We start from the raw sequence: 23,198 nt of genomic DNA, 5'->3' as shown, positions 1-23,198 counted from the left end.
ACCAGGGAATTCCCTAACGGATTTTTAAACATAATTTTATTTTTCAACAATTTAATTTAGAACTTGAACATGTTTCTGCACCATTGTACATCCTCAAGTAATTTCAAATGGCTGCTTTGAATTTAACTGCACGGTTGTAAAATACATTTGAAAACACCCCTAGCTGTCAGATGTTGTAGCACTCTATTTTCCCTCTTGGCACAATGCTATCATAAATATATAGATTTCATCCTTTTTAATACCTGTGTAGTGAGCTCTCCTTCTGGCCCTTATCCTGGCTGCTTCCTTCTCATCTTTAGTTTTACCTTAAATGTTACCTCCTCATAGATTCCTCATCTATTTTATTGTTTTCCCATTATCATCCAACATAGTACATTCTTTATCACTTTCATAGAATTATGCTCAGTTTCTATTGCAAATGTAGTTTGTTCGGCTATTTACTGCCTGTTAACTTCCACTAGACTCTAAGTTCCATGAGGGTTCCTGGCACAGTGTCTGACACAATATATGTGCTTAGTAAATATTTGCTCAATTGTTGCATGTATAGATGAAGGAAAGAATGAATCCATGACTGTACCGCAGGTTAAATTCCTGAAAGGAAATTAATGGAGCAAAGTCTAAGCTACATGTGAATCATTACTTAATTTCCACTGAAGCCTCCAATGGAGAGATTTCACAATAGCCCTTACAACCACTTGCATCTCTTTCCAGCTGGCCAAAGAGTATGGCCCCGTTTACACTCTGTACCTTGGATCCCAGATCACTGTGGTCTTACATGGATATGAAGCGGTGAAGGAAGCTCTAATTGATCAAGGTGATGAATTCCTTTGCAGAGGACGTATTCCAATTATTGACGATACCCAGAGAGGATATGGTATGTTTCAAAATAAAAGTTAATTCTCTTTAGCAAAAAAGTCTGATTAACCTAATGAGTGTCTGTTCTGCAACAAGCTACAAACTAGATGCTGCAATACTGCGCTGCAATTCTGATACTAACTACCCAGAGTTAGTGCAGACTCCATAGGTTAAGGGCATCATTCCCAAGAAGACTGCCCTCACTTCTGATGTCAGCCACAAGTTCAGGAATCTCCAGGTTACCCACACTTCTGACCAACTGGCTAAAAATTCAGGGATTCCGTGACCACCTCAGGTTCAGTAATTTGCTAGAATGACTCACAGAACTCAGGAAGGTGCCATACTTACAATTACAGTTTTATTTATATGAAAGATAAAAATGGAGAGACACATAGGGCAAGGTTTGGGAGGGCCCGAATGCAGAGCTTCTGTATTCTCTTCCAAGGAAGCAGAATGCATTACCCATTTGATGCATTGATGTGTTCACCAACCAGGAATCTCACCAGAGCTTGGTGTCCAGATTTTTTAATTGGAACTTTATTACCTGGGCACGATTGATTGAGTCATTGGCCAAGTGATAGAACTCAGTCTCTAACTCCTTCTATTCCTTGAAAGTCAGGAGGTCAGGCTGATATCACTTGGCTGAAAGCTCCAATTCTCTAAATACAAAGTTGGTCTTTCTGGCATGGCCAGCCCCACCTTGAAACTGTCTAGGGATCCACCATGAGTCACCTCGTTATCATAAACTCAAGTGTGATCCTAGAGACTCAGCATGAATAACAAAGACACTTCTGTGTTAGAAGTGGGCATATCCAAGGGTTTAGAAGCTCTCTCCCAGGAACCAGGGACAAAGACCAGACAAATTCTTTTATTATTCAACAGATGCTCTGATAACTATTGAGATAAACATCAAAAACAGACTTCAAGTTCCCTTTAAGGTAAATCTGCAAATATGATTGTGATAAAAAACAATCTGGGAACATTTTGAAAAAAAAAGTTGTCACCCAGAGGTCTAAGGGTTTAGGGAGCTGGAGAAGCCACGCTTGGGGTTTCATTTCACAGGGTACAAAGGCTGCAGTGGCATAGTGGCAGCAACAATAAACAGATGACTAGGTATAGAAATTACTGTGTTTTCAATGTCAGCCTGGTTTGGGGATGGCAGCGGGGGTGGGGGGGCGTGGGGGGGTTGGGGGGCGGTGGTGAGGGAGCCAGGAGATGGTGGTGGTAGGATCAGAGCGGTAACACACAGGGAGCTACAATGGTCTTAGTCAAGCTCAACTTCTTCAGTGGGACAATAGGCTTACAGATAATTATTTTATTTTTATGTTTCGAAACTTAGACATATGTTACATATATTCCTTCATATGTATGAAGTATTACACACACAAAAACCTAGGACAGCCTGAAAGTCTCCTCCAATCCACTTCAAATTGTAAAATTGCAAGCCCCAAAGAAATAGAAACAATTCTTTTCAAAGCATATTTATGAATAATTAATTAAATATTATGCAGTGTACTAAGTGATAAAAGAGAAGCAATTTTTGATCTCTCACATAAGATCAGGATGCATTTGCTCACCTAAGAAGCAACCAAACCTTCCCGGTACTTCTTCCCTTTTTTCTAAACACGTTGATTACATTGTCTGTGTGTGAGCTTTAAAATCAACTTTTTTTTTTCTTTTGGCTGCGTTGGGTCTTCGTTGCTGCACGTGGGCTTTCTCTAGTTGCAGTGTGCGGAGGCTACTCTTCGTTGCACTGCGCGGGCTTCTCACTGCGGTGGCTTCTCTTGTTGCAGAGCACGGGCTCTAGACGCGCGGGCTTCAGTAGTTCTGGCACATGGGCTCAGTAGTTGTGGCTCACGGGCTTAGTTGCTCCGCGGCATGTGGGATCTTCCCGGACCAGGGCTCGAACCCGTGTCCCCTGTGTTGGCAGGCGGATTCTTAACCACTGCACCACCAGGGAAGCCCTAAAATTAACTTTTGATTGGAGTGGGAAGCTTCTGGGTTGGATTGAGCTCAAGAGGGAAAAAATTATTGCTCAAAAAATTGCCGTTTTCACAACTCTGAGAAAATTGGTTTTCAAACTTCCTATAAAATCCTTGTTACTGCTCCTTACTTGCCTGTAATGGGAACAGATAACTCAGCTCTTCCTTTCCTAAAACTTTCTTTCCTGGAAAATAACAAAGAGAAGAACCATTCATTGATATTTTAGTTTTCCTTCTGCATTAGTTTCCTGGGGCTGTCATAATAAAGTACCAAAAACTGGGTACAAACCTTAGGACAACAGAACTTTATTTTCTCACAGTTTTGGAGTCTAGAAGTCTGAGATCAAGATGTCAGTGAGGTTGGTTCCTTCTGAGAGCTGTGAGGGAGAATCTGTTTCATGTTTCTCTCCTAGCTTCTGGTGCTTTGCTGGCAATCTTTGTTGTTCCTTGGCTTGTAGATGTATCACCCCAATCTCTGATTCATGTTCACATGGCATTCTCTGTGTATATAAGTCTCTGTGTCCAAATTTCCCCTTTTTAGAAGCGTACAGTCATATTGGATTGGGCCCACCCTAATGATCTCATTTTAACTTGATTACCTTGGCAAAGACCCCATTTCCAAATAAGGTCATATTCACAGATACTGGGGGCCAGCGCATCAACATATTTTGAGGGGAAACAAACCCATAACACCTTCGTAAATGAAATGTCTGCTAAAATACTAGATAGCTTTCTGATCTAGTGATCTTTGAACACTAATACAGTGCTGAAGATTTGTGTCTAATCAAGTTGTTGAAACATTTTCTGTTAACTATCAACTCAATATTTTGTCTAGTGTTTTAATCTTTTAACATTTATCTCATTGACAGATTGCAACAGCTTAAGCCCTTACTTTATCTTTTTCTTTCTTTTTTTTTTTTTTTTTCTGAAAAAGTTTTATTGTGCACAGAGGGTAAGGGCTCAGTCCTTTTTGGCTGCCGCCTTCCTCATGGCGGCCAGGGCATTGCTCAGCTCTTCTCTCTTCCTCTTGGTATGGATGTGTGTCCCCACCCTTTTCTTGACGAACTTGAGGGCCCGCTTGTCCTTGGAGACCTTGAGCAGCTCCATGGCCCGCCGCTCATGAGGGGTAAAGCAGCACACCTCCCGGATCATGTCCCGCACGAACTTGGTGTGCTTGGTGAGGCGCCAGCGGCGGCGTCTGTGCCTCGGCTTGCTCACGTCCTTGGTCACCTTGTGGCCCTTGTTGAGGCCCAAGGCCATGGGTAGCGCAGAGCCATGGCTGCTGCTCTGCAATGGCAGCCGCGGCAGAAGGGCCTCCGACGCGCGGAACTCTGGGATTTCTCCCAACACGCGGGCGGCAAGTGCCAGAGAGGCCCCCTTACTTTAACGTATTCATTCAATCCACACACCAGTTTTAGATGCCATTGTTCAGTCGCTAAAATGCAAAAATTAAAATAACTTAGTGCTCTGAGAGGTATGGATAAACAGCCATTCATTCTTTACCTGGAGGAGTGCAATGCTGTAACATTTTTGGAAAGTACTATATCTATGGACATATAAACTGTAGAGACCTATTGAGGAATCTAGTTTACATAAATAGAAACAACCAACTATGTAATTATTCACCCATGCACATACTTGCCCCAGTGCAGTGGGAGTGGAGAGGGCATTGCTTCCTTGGAACAGTCCACGCCTGCAGGGATGCAGGTGTGGTAAAGAGAAAGAAGTATATTTTTTTAAAAGATATTTACATAATGGGTATAGATTCTGAACAAAGTGAGAAAAATAGGAAAGTATCACAGCTATCTCTTGTTGTGTAACAAACCACCCCAGACTCAGGGACGTAAAACAACAACCCCCCAGCCCCCACTTTTTTTTAATGCTCATGGATTCTGTGATCGGGAATTTGAACACGGCATAGTGGAAGGGGTTTTCTCTGATCCACAAGGCCTGGGGCCTTAGCAGACATCCAATTTTTTTTTTTCCAAATAAAGCAGCTAAGGGTGATTCAAATAGCTGAGGGCTGAAATCATCTGGAGGCTTCTTCATTTACAAGTCTGGCTTCTGGGCAAGGATGACCCAAAGGCTGAGCTCAGCTGGGCCTGTCAACAGAGCGTCTCCAAGTGGCCCACCCATGTGGCTTGGGCTTCTCGCTGGTGCCTGGAGTCCAGGAGGGGGCATCCTGAGGGGGAGCATCTGGAGAGTGAGCATTCCAAGCTGCAAAGCTTCTTCAGACCAAATCTTAGAACATAGAACCATTTTATTCATTGCAAGTAATTCCCAAAAGCCAACCCGAATCCAAATGGACAGGAATTAGGCTTCCCTTCTTGATGGGGAAGTGGTGGTGGTCACACTACAGAAGAGAATGAGGGATGGGAGATATTGTTGTGGTTCACTCTGGAAAACACAATCTGCCCACAACAAGCAGGTAGAAGAGGAAAGTATCACCTCTGCACTGATAAGGGAAAATTTGAAGAACAGAAGTTTAAGTGGGAGCCAAGTGGTCCTGCAGTGGAAGATAGGATTAGAGAGTCTTCTGCATTGAGTCACAGACAACCCTGGACCGACACTGAACTCCCCGTGTAGAAAAGAAGAGACTGACTACTGTATGTGAGATTCATGTGCGTATATGTGTACATTCCCAGATTCGGACTCCCAAAAGCATTTCAATTTCGGAATAGGGCAATAGAAGATGTCAGATTTTCCTCTGAAATAGATATTGTCAAGAGCCTTGACCTTAAACTTTATTTATTTATTTATTTATTTATTTATTTTTATTTTTATTTTTTTTAAACATCTTTATTGAAGTATAATTGCCTTACAATGGTGTGTTAGCTTCTGCTTTATAACAAAGTGAATCAGTTATACATATACAATATGTTCCCATTTCTCTTCCCTCTTGCATCTCCCTCCCTCCCACCCTCCCCATCCCACCCCTCTAGGTGGTCACAAAGCACCGAGCTGATCTCCCTGTGTTATGCGGCTGCTTCCCACTAGTTATCTATTTTACATTTGGTAGTGTATATATGTCCATGACACTCTCTTACCCTGTCACATCTCACCCCACCCCCTCCCCATATCCTCAAGTCCATTGACCTTAAACTTTTAACTGACAGCATCAGTGAATCAAAGCAGCCTTCACATAGCTCATTTATTGTAATCAGAACCTAGAAAATATACCGGCACTCTCTCCCGCCGTCACATTTGCCTGGCATATACTCCAACACTGGAAGAATTCAACCATCTTCTTCTCTGTGCGTGTGTCCAGAAGATAAACACTGCTAGAGATATTCTCTCAGTAATTACACTGGCTTCCCTTTAAATTAATACTTTAAACCTCAATTAGACTCTTAATACAACACATTCCTCTGATTGGCTCCCTTTTCCACTCTCAGAGACTCCTCATTCCTCCTATTAACACCCGCATTATACATTTCCTCTCTCAGAACCATTGTATCATAACTCATTGTAACAACAGAAGCATCAGAAAGGAACTCTCCAGTTTCTTAACATTTTATCTACGGGTCTATCTACCCCTGCACCCACATTCTCCTTTTTTTTTCTCCTGTTACAATTGAAAAAGTGTCCCTTTTCTTGACAGGGAAAATTTCCACATGTGCCCTAGATCCTATAGCATCTCACCTTCCCAAGGATTTTACTTCTTTGGTAATGCCTTCTCCATCCCTGATTACCCATCTCTCTCTGCTTGTCTTGAAAGCCACTCCTGTCTCTTCCCTACTGGCCCTGGTTCCCAGTGCTACAGTTACTGCAAGCTGAAATTCCCACACTCTTTCGACAGCTGGCTCTGACTGGGATCAACCAAAGAGAGGCACTGGCAAGAGATTGGGGAGTGGAAGGAGAGCCAGAGGACCCCCTCTCTCTGTGCCTCAGATAACATCTCTTCCAAGAGCTGCATGTCCCCCCGTAACTCCAGGGCCCCTTTGGTTCCTGGCCAGGTAACCCCAGCCACTGAGCTCCTTTGTCCCTTCCATGGGGAGATGGTAGCAGTTTTCTGCTGTTGATAATTACCAGTTGTCTCACTGTCCCTGGTTTGGCCTCTCAGTGTTTCCATCACCTTAAAACCAATTCCCTGGATTAAGTTTCCTCTGTTTTAAATATTGAGAGAGGCTTCTCTTTTGCTGGTTGGACTGTGACTGATAAACTCACTCTCCAGTGAATCATTCCCAGGAGCATGTGAATATTCCACAGCACTCTCCTCACAACTCCCTTCGGTTACTGTTCCAGGTTTCTTGCCCCTTAACAGCCAAACTTCTCTAAAGAGACATCCATAATGATGGAGTAATTCCCCTTTAGAAACCTATCTTGAGAGATAATACAAGATGTGGGAAAAATTATAAACAAGAATGTTCACGGTAGTAATATTTTTAGAATCTGGCATATAGCCGGTGTCAACCAAACAAAAAATGCACAGTGTGAGAGCTGTGAGTTCACTTTTATTTGGGGACTTACTGAGGACTATAGCCCAGGAGACAGCGTCTCAGATAGCTCTGAGAAACTGCTCTGAAGAGATAGTGGGGGAGGTCAGTATATACATGATTTTGTGAAGGGGGTATGTGCAATCAAGCCCCCATCTCAGTAGAAGGCTGCTGCTAGTCACGAGGAACAGATGTCTCCCTAAATGATTTTATTGCTTTTCTAAGTATGAGGAAATGCAAGAAATTGAGTTCCTAAAGTTTTCTCCTGAAAATATCTAACTATCTGAAGGCCTGTTCTGTCAGTTTCCCCAGAGCACAAAGTGCCTCATTCCTGATCTCCCCGCTGAATTCCTTTCAGGGTCTGTTGAAGGTCAGTGACTGCAGCGGCCATTGACCTAATCCTTGTAGAGCCGGATGGCAAGTGACATGCTTTTAGTTGGCACAGGATAGCAATGAAAATTTATTAAATAAATGGAAGAATAAATGAAGAGCAAAAAAAGGCAACATTTAAAAGTCTAATTAAGGATTAAATAAAAATTGTACCAAACTTGTAATTGCTTTTTGATTTAAAAGTGATGCAAAAACAGTTAAAAATTTAAAGAGATAAAAATATTCCTAAAATCCAATAATAATAATAATGTTATTATTAATAATTATTATGAACATTAGATGTTATAATAATCATTGGAGTATTATTGAATTATTATTATAATAGCTATAATTATATAATATTAGCTAATATTTATTAAATAATTCTTGTTTCTTTAGGTAGGCCTGTATAACTATAAACTTCTCTCTTAGAACTGCTTTTGCTGCATCCCATAGGTTTTGGGTCGTCGTGTTTTCATTGTCATTAGTCTCTAGGTATTTTTTGATTTCCTCTTTGATTTCTTCAGTGATCTCTTGGTTATTTAGTAATGTATCGTTTAGCCTCCATGTGTTTGTGTTTTTTACGTTTTTTTCCCTGTAATTCATTTCTAATCTCATAGCGTTGTGGTCAGAAAAGATGCTTGATATGATTTCAGTTTTCTTAAATTTACTGAGGCTTGATTTGTGACCCAAGATGTGATCTATCCTGGAGAATGTTCTGTGTGCACTTGAGAAGAACGTGTAATCTGCTGTTTTTGGATGGAATGTCCTATAAGTATCAATTAAATCTCTCTGGTCTATTGTGTCATTTAAAGCTTCTGTTTCCTTATTTATTTTCATTTTGAATGATCTGTCCATTGGTGTAAGTGAGGTGTTAAAGTCCCCCACTATTACTGTGTTACTGTCGATTTCCTCTTTTATAGCTGTTAGCAGTTGCCTTATGTATTGAGGTGCTCCTATGTTGCGTGCATATATATTTATAATTGTTATATCTTCTTCTTGGATTGATCCCTTGATCATTATGTAGTGTCCTTCCTTGTCTCTTGTAACATTCTTTATTTTAAAGTCTATTTTATCTGATATGAGTATAGCTACTCCAGCTTTCTTTTGATTTCCATTTGCATGGAATATCTTTTTCCATCCCCTCACTTTCAGTCTGTATGTGTCCCTAGGTCTGAAGTGGGTCTCTTGTAGACAGCATATATATGGGTCTTGTTTTTGTATCCATTCAGCAAGCCTGTGTCTTTTGGTTGGAGCATTTAATCCATTCACGTTTAAGGTAATTATCGATATGTATGTTCCTATGACCATTTTCTTAATTGTTTTGGGTTTGTTTTTGTAGGTCCTTTTCTTCTCTTGTGTTTCCCACTTGGAGAAGTTCCTTTAGCATTTGTTGTAGAGCTGGTTTGGTGGTGCTGAATTCTCTTAGCTTTTGCTTGTCTGTAAAGCTTTTGATTTCTCCATCAAATCTGAATGAGATCCTTGCCGGTAGAGTAATCTTGGTTGTAGGTTCTTCCCTTTCATCACTTTAAGTATATCATGCCACTCCCTTCTGGCTTGTAGAGTTTCTGCTGAGAAATCAGCTGTTAACCTTATGGGAGTTCCCTTGTATGTTATGTGTCATTTTTCCCTTGCTGCTTTCAATAATTTTTCTTTGTCTTTAATTTTTGCCATTTTGATTACTATGTGTCTCGGCATGTTTCGCCTTGGGTTTATCCTGTATGGGACTCTCTGCGCTTCCTGAACTTGGGTGGCTATTTCCTTTCCCATGTTAGGGAAGTTTTCAACTATAATCTCTTCAAATATTTTCTCGGGTCCTTTCTCTCTCTCTTCTCCTTCTGGGACCCCTATAATGCGAATGTTGTCGCGTTTAATGTTGTCCCAGAGGTCTCTTAGGCTGTCTTCATTTCTTTTCATTCTTTTTTCTTTATTCTGTTCCACAGCAGTGAATTCCACCATTCTGTCTTCCAGGTCACTTATGCGTTCTTCTGCCTCGGTTATTCTGCTATTGATTCCTTCTAGTGTAGTTTTCATTTCAGTTACTGTATTGTTCATCTCTGTTTGTTTGTTCTTTAATTCTTCTAGGTCTTTGTTAATCATTTCTTGCATCTTCTCAATCTTTGCCTCCATTCTTATTCCAAGGTCCTGGATCATCTTCACTATCATTATTCTGAATTCTTATTCTGGAAGGTTGCCTATCTCCACTTCATTTAGTTGTTTTTCTGGGGTTTTATCCTGTTCCTTCATCTGGTATATAGCCCTCTGCCTTTTCATCTTGTCTATCTTTCTGTAAATGTGGTTTATGTTCCACAGGCTGCAGGATTGTAGTTTTTCCTGCTTCTGCTGTCTGCCCTCTGGTGGTTGAGGCTATCTAACTAAATACTTCTTATGTGCCAGATACTGTGCTGGAGGTTTCTCATGTATTACCATATTCAGTTAACACAGTGGCCCCATGAAGAAGATATTTTTTATTTCCATTCAACAGAGGAAAAGCTGAGGCAACAGAAGTTAAATAACTCACCCAAATTAGAAAGTTTTGGAGTAGAGATTTGAGTTCAGTTTGCCTAACTCTAGAACTCAGAACCACTAACCATAGTCTCAATACACTAACCTATTCTTAAATTTTTTTTTAATTTTTTAATTGAAGTATAGTTGATGTAACATATTTATTTTTATGTACCATCTCCCAGATGTTGTTCATATGCACACATATTTTACATAGTTGTAATTATAGTATAGACATATTTGTATACTGATTTTTCTTTTAAATATTAACATTTCTGCTATTTTTACATAGTTTTCATAATCATCATTTTAACAATTGCTTACTTTTCCTAATATTGATTTACTATCATTGTATAATTATGCAAAAAATTACCCTATCATTAGCATTTAGATTGTTTACAAATTTCTTAAATCAGTATAGATGACATTGCAATGTACACCATTTAACTTTTGCTGAATTATTTCTTTGTGTAAATTCTTAGGAAAGCAATTAATGGATCAAAGACAATTTTAATAGTTTTTGCTATAAATATTGTTTTAATTTCCAGAATAGGTCGTGATATACAAAGAGGCTAAACAATGCACCAAATTTGCCACAAGCTTGATTGCTTTAGGTACAAAATTTCTTTTTAATGCTTGCTAATTTGGTAGATGTGAAATGAATATTTAAATTATTGTGTATTGAACATCTTCTATGTGCAAGGTAAGAGATCATCATGTGTCACAGGAAATATTTGGAGAGATGCGCCAGTCACTTAACTAAGTAAAATCTAGTATAGGAAGTAACACAAGTAAACAAATTGCTGTAATACAAGGTAGAAAAGATAAATTGTATTAAAGCATCATGCAAGCCAATTCAGTTAAAGGAAGGCAAGATTACCTCCAGTAGAGGATAGGGAAGACTTCCAAGAGAAGGTTTTCAAGATGGCTCTTAAAGGAAAGCTAGAAACACAACAAAGCGAATAGGGCGGGAGCAGACTTATCAGCAAAAGGGAGAGAATGAACAAAATAAGGGTGCAAAACAATGTAGTTGCATTTAGTGAACAGCTGTGATTGGTCTATATGCTCAGAGTTAGAGCCAAGGGAGAGAATGATGGAAATGTTTGAGGTTTAAAAGGTGTCAGAATGAGACCGGCGTGGGGAGGTGGGGGTGGGGTAGGGGGACCCATTGAATGAATTTTAGCACCAGCCTAATTGTCCCTGTATTTGATTTTGAGTAACCTGGAAACTGTAGATTTAGAGGAGTGAAAGGGGAAACTGGTTTGAAGATGATTAGAACTTTTAAAATCTGTAAAAGTGTTAGAACCTGAAGTGTGGTAGCGTACTATGAATTGACAAGAAGGGACAGATGAGAAAGACATTTTGGAGATGGAATCGACAGGACTTACCAAGTGCAGATGTATAGGGTGAAGGGCAAGAGGGATATGAAGATGCCCTGAGGTTTGGATTTTGGGCACTAGGAAACTGGTGGTGCATTAAGGAAATTCAGGACATGTAACTGGTTTTGTACAGAGGAAGGAATGAAAAAACACTGGTGTGAACATACTGAGTTCCTTTGCTCCTGAGTTTCTTCTTGTTCAGATTAGCTAACATTAGCTGTAGTAAATTCAGAGGCGAATGGAAACATATATTCCCTATTGCTCTGCTTTCCAGTTGCTTATCCTCTAATAGAGAAAATCACAGGTAGGATTAAACCACAAGTTAGAGGGATATTAAGTGTAAAACAGACACTCAGGAAAGAGGTTTGTGAGAACACATGCCAGTCTTTACTATTTTTAACAAAACCAGGCAGAGGGCCCTTCCCACACTTGGGAATGTTCTCTACCTGCCAATGATCCTGCCTCCTGACTCCATCACCCCTGCCCTCTGTTGACCAGAGCTTGGGTTTTATTTTCTTTGTGACAAATATTTCACCCAAACCAAAGAATATGTTGTGCTCTTCAAAGGCCAGTTGCTAAATCCCTGATAAGGGGCACTGGCAACAGTGCAGGGTGGACACAAGAGATAAGCTTCAGGGAAAGTCGGACTCCATGATGCAAAATTCTTTCCTGCTCTTTGCTTCTTTTCCTAGGAATCTTTTTCAGTAATGGAAACAGGTGGAAACAAATGCGGCGCTTCTCCCTCATGACCCTGAGGAACTTTGGGATGGGGAAGAGGAGCCTCGAGGAGAGGGTCCAGGAGGAGGCCCAGTTTCTGGTGGAGGAGCTCAGGAAAACAGAGGGTGCGTTCCATTGACCATCCTTTAGGGACAAGGGGCTTCTACACACAGAGCTTCCCACCAAAGCTCCTCCTTTGGGAGGCACGCAATAGTCCACAATCTGCTCTATGAGTCAGGGCGTTGACTAGGAAAAAGGCCACAGGAAGAAAATGACCCAAAACTGTTACTTAGGACTCATGAATCCCTTTGTTTGGATTCATCTCCCAACTTCGGCACTTACTGGATGTGTAAATTTGGACAAGTTACTTAACTTCTCTAAAACGCAGTTTCCTCATGTGAAAAATGGGGCTAAAAACCAAACCTCAGAATGAGGGTTAAGTAATACAGTTTGCAAAACATTTACACAGTATCCAGCATGTATAATACTCCGTAATATTACCTGTTGCTCTTACGACTATTACAGTATTCATTGAATAACATAATAATTAGTAGTAGTAGCATAGTATAATACTATAGAGCATGTAGTACTAGTAGAAGATCCCTACATCCTAATCTGAAGAAATTTAGAGAAAATAAAATATAGGTATCAATATGAGCAAGAGGGAGGCCCTGTTCTTGAAGCCATAATGCAGGCTGATGAAAATTCTAAATGTTAGAATTGTTTTTTTTTTCTCACATCAGCTCAGCCCTTGGACCCTGTCTTCACCCTCTCCTGTGCTTCCTGCAATGTGATCTGCTCCGTCCTCTTCAACGAGCGTTTCCACTACAACAATAAGACGTTACTCTCCCTGTTGAGTTTGTTGAATAAAAATTTTAATCGAATAAACTCTCCCTGGAACCAGGTAAAGCCAAGTCTGCATCTGCCCTTGCGGTTGATCTCATGGGGGCACTGGGACCCCATAGGCAGGGTAAAGGGCTGCGAGCTCCTCCCCCTGCCCCATGAGCATGTGCCAACAAGCACTGTCACCTTCCCTCCACGTGTGTCTTGTCGAGTGGATGAGTGCAGTGTCGCTTACCCCAGCACCTATGGAAGGCTGCCCTCTGCTTGCTTCTGTGAGCTGACTCCCACAAAAGAAGACATCACGTTCCCAGTTGCCTACGTTTCTTTTAAGGCCCCTACGCACATTCTCCCCATCTCTGACTCTGAGGTTGGCCAAGGTCGATTGAGCAAGGAGATGGGAAGGGGCTGCTCTCTCATGTACGTGATGGTCACCCTCCCTTCTCTTCTGCTCAGAAGCTGGAGGAAGAGATTCTCCCTAGCCAGACCCCACAGAGGGTTAGGTGCTCCACTTAGAAACACTGGTCTCTCTTCACAAACTGAATTGCTGATGTATTTTTTTTCTCATTTTAGATTTACAATCTATGGCCAAAACTCATAAAGCATCTCCCTGGAGAGCACAAAGCATTCTCAAAAAGGCTTAATGATATTAAATATTTTATTCTGGAAAAAGTGAAGGAGCATCAAAAGTCCCTGGATCATAATAACCCTCGAGACTACATTGACTGTTTCCTCAGCAAGATGGAGCAGGTACTGTATGTGACATCTTTCCCTGATACTATATTTTAGCAGTCCATGGAAATGCAGGAAAGCATAATCACACCATGTAGGTAATTCTTTTTTTTTTTTTTTTTAATTTGGTTGTGCTGGGTCTTAGTTGCGGCAGGCAGGCTCCTTAGTTGTGGCATGTGAACTCTTAGTTGCAGCATGCATGTGGGATCTAGTTCCCTGACCAGGGATCGAACCCAGGCCCCCTGCATTGGAAGCGTGGAGTCTTAACCACTGCGCCACCAGGGAAGTCCCCATTTTGGTAATTCTTAATATTTTGATATCTTATGGCAATGGGGTACACTATTAACAATAACAGAAATTTAAAAATAGTCCAAAGCCCTCTTTTTCCTTTGTATTTCTATTTACTTCCTACACTTGGATATTAGCATTTAATGAAGTGTTCTCGATACATATTTACAATGAGCTACATATATATATATATGTGTATATATATATATATATATATATATATATATATATATATATAAACATGCATATATATATATGCATGTTTCTGAGCACATATTTATCTTGGGGTGGCTAAACACACATGCATCTTCTCTACACATTATTTACACATACATAGTCAGCCATTTTTGCCACAGTGCTTCCCAGGTAGCATGTCATAGACCAATACATTATAAAAACTGGATTGTGTTTTCCCATAGAACAATCTTGTTATTTGAAACTGGTGACAGATAAAGGGTTCTAAAACAAATACATTATACGTTAACCATGGATGGTATTAAACATATTGAACAGCAAGTATCACACAGCCACCAACCCTCAGAACATCCCTGACATAAAATACCAGCATGAGTGTCCATGAGAACATCAGTAGAAAAACAGTCAAGACTGACAAACAATAGATTGTAAAAAAGATATTTAAATGTATATACACATATAACAGCTTAAAATCTGAAAATAATTCTTTGAGCCCTATAAAATTAACCTCATTTATGCCAAATTTCCCCAGATATATATAAACAAAAGAAAAACACCACTCAAATATATCATAAATGTGCAAGTTATAGCAAACAATTAATAATAACTTGTTTGGTCTTCTTAATCTCTAGGAGGGCTGATTTGGAAAGCTTGATTTCCTTAGAAAACATGTTGAAGGAAGGCATGTTGATGCCCTTTTTTCTTCTCAGAAATTTCCCTGGGGTCAGTAGAGTCATTCAAGCTCATTCCACTTATCAACAATGTACATCAAAATAGCCTCTTCATTCTGATGGAAAAGTTTGTTGTTGGCTCTCAGAGGACTAGATGTTTGTCTGGAAAAGAGAAAAAAAAAATAGCCAGGTTATAAATTCAATCATTTAAAGATTTTATTTAACACCAACTCTGTATCAGTCATGGTGCTTGGTAAAGGGAATAAAATGATGAATCAGATACTACCCTGTAATTTTCTTTCATAGCACTTATCATAGTTTAACAAAGTATTTATTTAATTTACCTCTACATTCTCCACTACACTGTATACTACAAAGGGCTGCAGTATTGTCGATTTTTCACGCTTTGTATCACCAGCAACTAGCACAATGCCTAAAATATTGTAGATAAACATAAATATTTATTGAAATAATTATTGAAATAATTAATTAATTAATTAACAAAGATACAGTCCTTGACTTAATGGAGCTTACAGTCTAGTGCAAAGATCATCAAAACAAACAGTAACAATGAAGTGCTAATGGGGAAGTACAAGATTGTTATGGGAGAATGTGGCAGGAACACTAATGCTAGTCTAATTCGAGTCAGGAAGGGACTTCTAAACCAAGGCCCAGTGGATACATCCCTGCTCACGTAGGTGAACAATTGAGCTGAGAGCTGAAAGGTGAGTAGGGATTATCTGCATAAAAGTAGCAAAGAAAAATATACCAAGCAGAGGAACAAGATGTGCAAAGGCCCTGAGGCAGAGGGAAGCTTGGGGATATGAGGGGTAGACAGAAAGTCAGTGTGGCTGGAAGGGAGGGAGCAGGGGAGAGTGGTGGGAGAGAAGCTGAAACAGCAAGAGGTCAGCAGGCAGACCATTCATGCAGAGCCTGGCAGGACACATTAATTAGTTTAGCTTTTATCCTAATATCAGTGAAAATCATTTGCAGGGTCTAAGCACTGTGTAAAGGATGACCATATTTGTGATGTGGAGAACAGATTGTAGGGGTCAACAGTGGATGCAAGGAGAACAGCTAGGAGTTGTTTCAGGGTAAATTTCCTGGTAGCAGAACCTAAAATGGGGATTTGTGTGGAAGTGATTTATTAAGGGAGTGCTATCAGGAGAAACTTCTATGTATGTGAATGAGAGAAACAGGATAAGGAAGGGGAAAAATTAAAAATAGATGTGGTTTCAGGTGAAGCCTAGTCTCTACCTGATCCTACAGGGGGCTCTAGAGTATAAATTGCACTGCAGAGTTTGTCCTTCCCTGGGGCAACGGAGCTGGGCTTTTGTACTCTTGCACCTATCAGTCATTGGTCACAGGCAGCCCCATGAGGGTGGTCTGGGAGACTGATTCCCTCCCAGGCTTCTCTTGTCATTGTGGGTCCAGTGTCCAAGGGACTCCAGAGAAAGTTGCAGGTGTGAGCCAAAGCAGCTGTGAGGTAGGTTATCAGAACCAGTAAAAGGGATCTGAGCAGGGCACCAATAGCATTTTCTATACGAGATGATTGCACTGGCCCAAGGCAAAGAAGATGGCCAAGGGTACTGGTGGTGGAAATGAAGAGATGTGGATAGATTTGAGATACTTTTAGGAGGTAAAATTAACAGTCTTGGTGGTGAGTTGGGAAATGCAAGAGATGAGGAGCTGTGTTCCTGGCTTGCCTAACTGGATGGAAGCTGGGGCCATTCACCAATACAGGAATCACTGGAAAGGGACAGTTGTTAGCATACATACCAAAGCCTTGAGATCCTCTGAAAGAGTCTAGAGGAAGGAACAAAAGAAAGTTGATACGCCAACGTCTGGATTTCAACCATTCCTTCCTCTCCTCCCCTCCACATCTATTTTTCCTTTAAGATAACTATCAACAGAAAATGGATAGAAACTTCTGAAGCATTTCTGCTTTCCTGTAAATTTTGTTGCATTATGTTTTAATCTCTAAACCTTACTACATAACAGATATGGGTGTGTTAAAAATTAAACAAAATGGTGGAGTTCACCAATGGTGGAGTTCTACTTAGCTAAATTACAGAGTTAGAACATAAATAGAGAGTTAGAACATAAATAGAAGATATGTTGATATTTCCATTTTCTCGTTCACTCTCTTCTCAAGCAAAGATTTTTCAAAACCTACTGGACTTTCTGTTGTGAGGGAGTTATTTAAAATGCTCAGTATTCCAGATCAAGGCAGTAAGAACTATAGGTAGGAAGTGGCAATGTGCCTAAAAACTTGGACATCCATATGCAGAAATCATCCCATTTTGAAATGAACAGGAGAGACATGGTATAAAGAAACTGAGTTAAGAAAAACTTGATACAGAGCTTTAAAAGTAAAGCTAATAGTTAAAAGAAGTACTCTAATACTTTTCTTAAATTTAAAAACAGTGGTATTAGAAGCCCACCAAAAATTAATCAGCAATGAAAATAATTTAATTATAGTGAAAAATAGAGATTTTATTAGCTTAACTAGTTTATATATATTAAACAATAATTTATTCAACAAATTCTTAGTGCCGGCTATTGTGCCAAGGGTTGGGGATACATCAACAAAGAAGATTTAATCCCTATTATTTTTAGTATAGTAATTGTAAAATAGAAAGCTCAGAGATTGGTTCAAGATGGCAGAGTAGAAGGACATGCACTCACTCCCTCTTGTGAGAGCACTGGAATCACAACTAACTGCTGAACAATCATCAACAGGGAGACACTGGGACTCACCAAAAAAGATACCCCACATCCAAAAACAAAGGAGAAGCCACAATGAGATGGTAGGAGGGGCGCAAGCACAATAAAATCAAATCCCATAACCACTGCATGGGTGACTCACAAACTGGAACAATTATACCACAGAAGTCCACCCACTGGGACTTCCCTGGTGGCGCAGTCGTTAAGAATCCACCTGCCAATGCAGGGATCACGGGTTCAATCACTGGTCCGGGAAGATCGCACATGCTGTGGAGCAACTAAGCCCATGCATCACAACTGCTGAGCCCGCATGCTGCAACTACTGAAACCTGTGTGCCTAGAGCCCGTGCTCTGCAACAAGAGAAGCCACCGCAATGAGAAGCCCGCGCACCACAATGAAGAGTAGCCCCCACTCACTGCAACTAGAGAAAACCCGCACAACAATGAAGACCCAACACAGCCCAAAATAAATAAATTAAAAAACAAAAAACAAATTCTTTAAAAAAAATTTTTAAAAAAAAGAAGTCCACCCACTGGAGTGAAGGTTCTGAGCCCCAAGTCAGGCTTCCCAACCTGGGGGTCCAGCAACAGGAGGAGGAATTCCCAGAGAATCAGACTTTGAAGGCTGGCAGGACTTGATTGCAGGACTTCAACAGGACTGGGGGAAACAGAGACTCCACTCTTGGAGGGCACACACAAAGTAGTGTGCACATCAGGACCCAGGGGGAAGGAGCAGTGACCCATACATAGAAGACTGAACTAGACCTACCTGCTAGTGTTGGAGGGTCTCCTGTGGGGGGTGGGGTGGGTGGCTGTGTCTCACCGTGAGGACAAGGACACTGGCAGCAAAAGTTTTGGGAAGTACTCCTTGGCATGAGCCCTCCTGGAGTCCACCAACAGCCCCACCAAAGAGCTTGTAGCCTCCAGTGCTGGGTCACCTCAGGCCAAACAACCAACAGGGAGGGAACTCAGCCCCATCCATCAGCAGATAGCAGATTAAAGTTTTACTGAGCTTCTGCCCACCAGAGCAACACCCAGCTCTACCCACCACCAGTCCCTCCCATTAGGTAGTTTGCACAAGCCTCTTAGATAGCCTCATCCCCCAGAGGGTAGACAGCAGAAGCAAGAAGAGCTACAATCCTGCAGCCTGTGGAATGAAAACCACATTCACAGAAAGACAGACAAAATGAAAAGGCAGAGGACCATGTACCAGATGAAGGAACAAGATAAAACCCCAGAAAAAAAACTAAATGAAGTGGAGATAGGCAACCTTCCAGAAAAAGAATTCAGAATAATGATAGTGAAGATGATCCAGGACCTTGGGAAAAGAATGGCGGCAAAGATTGAGAAGATGCAAGAAATGTTTAACAAAAACCTAGAAGAATTAAAGAACAAACAAACACAGATGAACAATACAATAACTGAAAAGAAAAATACACTAGAAGGAATCAATAGCAGAATAACTGAGGCAGAAGAAAGGATAAGTGGCCTGGAAGACAGAATGGTGGAGTTCACTGCTGTGGAACAGAATAAAGAAAAAAGAATGAAAAGAAATGAAGACAGCTAACAGACCTCTGGGACAACATTAAATGCAACAACATTCGCATTATGAAGATCCCAGAAGGAGAAGAGAGAGGGAAAGGACCTGAGAAAATATTTGAAGAGATTATAGTCGAAAACTTCACTAACATGGGAAAGGAAATAGCCTCCCAAGTCCAGGAAGCACAGAGAGTCCCATACAGGATAAACCCAAGGAGAAACACACTGAGACATATAGTAATCAAATTGACAAAAATTAAAGACAAAGAAAAATTATTAAAAGCAACAAGGGAAAAATGACAAATAACATACAAGGGAACTCCCATAAGGTTAACAGCTGACTTCTCAGCAGAAACTCTACAAGCCAAAAGGGAGTGGCATGATATATTTAAAGTGATGAAAGGGAAGAACCTACAACCAAGATTACTCTACCCAGCAAGGATCTCATTTAGATTCGACGGAGAAATCAAAAGCTTTACAGACAAGCAAAACCTAAGAGAATTCAGCACCACCAAACCAACTCTACAACAAATGCTAAAGGAACTTCTCTAAGTGGGAAACACAAGAGAAGAAAAGGACCTACAAAAACAAACCCAAAACAATTAAGAAAATGGTAATAGGAACATACATATCGATAATTACCTTAATGAATGGATTAAATGCTGAATTAAATGTGAATGGATTAAATGCTCCAACCAAATGACACAGGCTCACTGAATGGATGCAAAACCAAAACCCATATATATGCTGTCTACAAGAGACCCACTTCAGACTTAGGGACACACGCAGAAGGAAAGTGAGGGGATGGAAAAAGATATTCCATGCAAATGGAAACCAAAAGAAAGCTGGAGTGGCAATACTCATATCAGATAAAATAGACTTTAAAATAAAGAATGTTACAAGAGACAAGCAAGGACACTACATAATGATCAAGGGATCAATCCAAGAAGAAGATATAACAATTATAAATATATATGCACCCAACATAGGAGCACCTCAATACATAAGGCAAATGCTAATCGCTATAAAAGAGGAAATCGACAGTAACATAATAATAGTGGGGGACTTTAACACCTCACTTACACCAATGGACAGATCCTCCAGACAGAAAATTAATAAGGAAACACAAGCTTTAAATGACACTTTAGACCAGATAGATTTAATTGATATTTATAGAACATTCCACCCAAAAGTGGCAGAATACACCTTCTTCTCAAGTGCACACAGAACATTCTCCAGGATAGATCACATCGTAGGTCACAAATCAAGCCTCGGAAAATTTAAGAAAATGGAAATCATATCAAGCATCTTTTCTAACAACAACACTATGAGATTGGAAATCAATTACAGGAAAAAAACTGTATAAAACACACGTATATGGAGGCTAAACAGTGGGCTACTAAATAACCAAGAGATCACTAAAGAAATCAAAGAGGAAATCAAAAAATAGCTAGAGACAAATGACAACAAACCATGACAATCCAAAACCTATGAGATGCAGCAAAAGCAGTTCTAAGAGGGAAGTTTAGAGCAATACAATCCTACCTCAAGAAACAAGAAAAATCTCAAGTAAACAATCTAACCTTACACCTAAAGGAACTACAGAAACAAGAACAAACAAAACCCAACGTTAGTAGAAGGAAAGAAATCATAACGATCAGAGCAGAAATAAATGAAATAGAAACAAAACAATAGCAAAGATCAATAAAACTAAAAGCTGGTTGTCTGAGAAGATAAACAAAATTGATAAACCCTTAGCCAGACTCATCAAGAAAAAGAGGGAGAGGACTCAAATCAATAAAATTAGAAATGAAAAAGAAGTTACAATGGACACTACAGAAATACAAAGCATCCTAAGAGACTACTACAAGCAACTCTATGCCAATAAAATGAGCAACCTGGAAGAAAGGGACAAATTCTTAGAAAGGTATAACCTTCCAAGACTGAACCAGGAAGAAATAGAAAATATGAACAGACCAACCACAAGTAATGAAATTGAAACTGTGATTTAAAATCTTCCAACAAACAAAAGTCCAGGACCAGATGGCTTCACAGGTGAATTCTATCCAATATTTAGGGAAGAGCTAACACCCATCCTTCTCAAACTCTTCCAAAAAATTGCAGAGGAAGGAACACTCCCAAACTCATTCTATGAGGCCACCATCACCCTGATACCAAAACCAGACAAAGATACTCCAAAAAAAGAAAATTACAGGCCAATATCACTGATGAATATAGATGCAAAATTCCTCCACAAAAGACTAGCAAACAGAATCCAACAACACATTAAAAGGATCGTACACCATGGTCAAGTGGGATTTATCCCAGGGATGCAAGAATTCTTCAATATATGCAAATCAATCAATGTGATACACCATATTAACAACTTGAAGAATAAAAGCCATATGATCATCTCAAGAGATGCAGAAAAGGCTTTTGACAAAATTCAACACCGATTTATGATAAAAACTCTCCAGAAAGTGGGCATAGAGGGAGCCTACCTCAACATAATAAAGGCCTCATACGACAAACCCACAGCAAACATCATTCTCCGTGGTGAAAAACTGAAAGCATTTCCTCTAAGATCAGGAACAAGACAAGGATGTCCATTCCCGCCACTATTATTCAACATAGTTTTGGAAGTCCTAGCCACAGCAATCAGAGAAGAAAAATAAAAGGAATCCAAATAGGAAAAGAAGACGTAAAACTGTCACTGTTTGCAGATGACATGACACTATATGTAGAGAATCCTAAAGATGCCACCAGAAAACTACTAGAGCTAATCAGTGAATCTGGTAAAGTTGCAGGATACAAAATTAATGCACAGAAATCTCTTGCATTCCTATACACTAATGATGAAAAATCTGAAAGAGAAATTAAGGAAACACTCCCATTTACCATTGCAACAAAAAGAATACAATACCTAAGAATCAACCTACCTAGGGAGACAAAAGACCTGTACGCAGAAAACTATAAGACACTGATGAAAGAAATCAAAGATGACACAAACAGATGGAGAGATATACCATGTTCTTGGATTGGAAGAATCAATATTGTGAAAATGACTATACTACCCAAAGCAATCTACAGATTCAATGCAGTCCCTATCAAATTACCAATGGCATTTTTTACAGAACTAGAACAAAAAAAATCTTAAAATTTGTATGGAGACACAAAAACCCTGAATAGCCAAAGCAATCTTGAGGGGGAAAAAATGGAGCTGGAGGAATCAGGCTCCCTGAGTTCAGACTGTTCTACAAAGCTACAGTAATCAAGACAATATGGTACTGGCACAAAAACAGAAATATAGATCAATGGAATAGGATAGAAAGCCTAGAGATAAATCCACACACCTATGGTCAACTAATCTATGACACAGCAGGCAAGGATATACAATGGAGAAAAGACAGTCTCTTCAATAAGTGGTGCTGGGAAAACTGGACAGCTACATGTAAAAGAATGAAATTAGAACACTCCCTAACACCATACACAAAAATAAACTGAAAACGGATTAAAGATCTAAATGTAAGACCAGACACTATAAAACTCTTAGAGGAAAACATAGGAAGAACACTCTTTGACATAAATTACAGCAAGATCTTTTTTTGACCCACCTTCTAGAGTAATGGAAAGGAAAACAAAAATAAACAAATGGGATCTAATGAAACTTAAAAGCTTTTGCACAGCAAAGGAAACTATAAACAGCCCTCAGACAGCCCTCAGAATGGGAGAAGATATTTGCAAATGAATCAACAGACAAAGGATTAATCTCCAAAATATATAAACAGCTCATGCAGCTCAATATTAAAAAAACAAACAACCCAATCAAAAAATGGGCAGAAGACCTAAATAGACATTTCTCCAAAGAAGACATACAGATGGCCAAGAAGCACATGAAAACCTGCTCAGCATCACTAATTATTAGAGAAATGCAAATCAAAACTACAATGAGGTATCTCACCT

The 23,198-nt window shown here is 39.9% G+C and overlaps 2 protein-coding genes and 1 pseudogene across 3 annotated transcripts in view; 1 reads left to right on the top strand and 2 right to left on the bottom strand.

Annotated features, from left to right (window-relative positions):
• Positions 1-23,198, top strand: part of LOC309636065 (cytochrome P450 2C23-like) — a 40,994-nt gene that overhangs the window by 8,585 nt on the left and 9,211 nt on the right. Inside the window, exons 4-7 of the mRNA XM_082408121.1 lie at positions 712-874; positions 12,219-12,368; positions 12,987-13,147; positions 13,657-13,833. Coding sequence (XP_082264247.1) covers positions 712-874; positions 12,219-12,368; positions 12,987-13,147; positions 13,657-13,833 — 651 coding nt within the window. The remainder of the gene's footprint in view (positions 1-711; positions 875-12,218; positions 12,369-12,986; positions 13,148-13,656; positions 13,834-23,198) is intronic.
• Positions 2,081-23,198, bottom strand: part of LOC309636068 (MSL complex subunit 3-like) — a gene marked incomplete at its 5' end in the record, with an annotated part of 50,702 nt that continues 29,584 nt past the window's right edge. The window contains 1 exon segment of the mRNA XM_082408136.1: positions 2,081-2,773. Within this exon segment, the coding sequence (XP_082264262.1) occupies positions 2,696-2,773 (78 nt within the window). The 3' untranslated portion in view covers positions 2,081-2,695.
• On the bottom strand, positions 2,826-4,129 carry LOC309636089 (large ribosomal subunit protein eL36 pseudogene; annotated as a pseudogene). The gene has a single exon. The product of its transcript is annotated as a large ribosomal subunit protein eL36 pseudogene (transcript).

This window comes from Balaenoptera borealis, assembly GCF_965194805.1.
Source record: "Balaenoptera borealis genome assembly, chromosome: 10".
NCBI classification, from domain to species: domain Eukaryota; kingdom Metazoa; phylum Chordata; class Mammalia; order Artiodactyla; family Balaenopteridae; genus Balaenoptera; species Balaenoptera borealis.
This window is presented reverse-complemented; position numbering and strand designations above follow the sequence as displayed.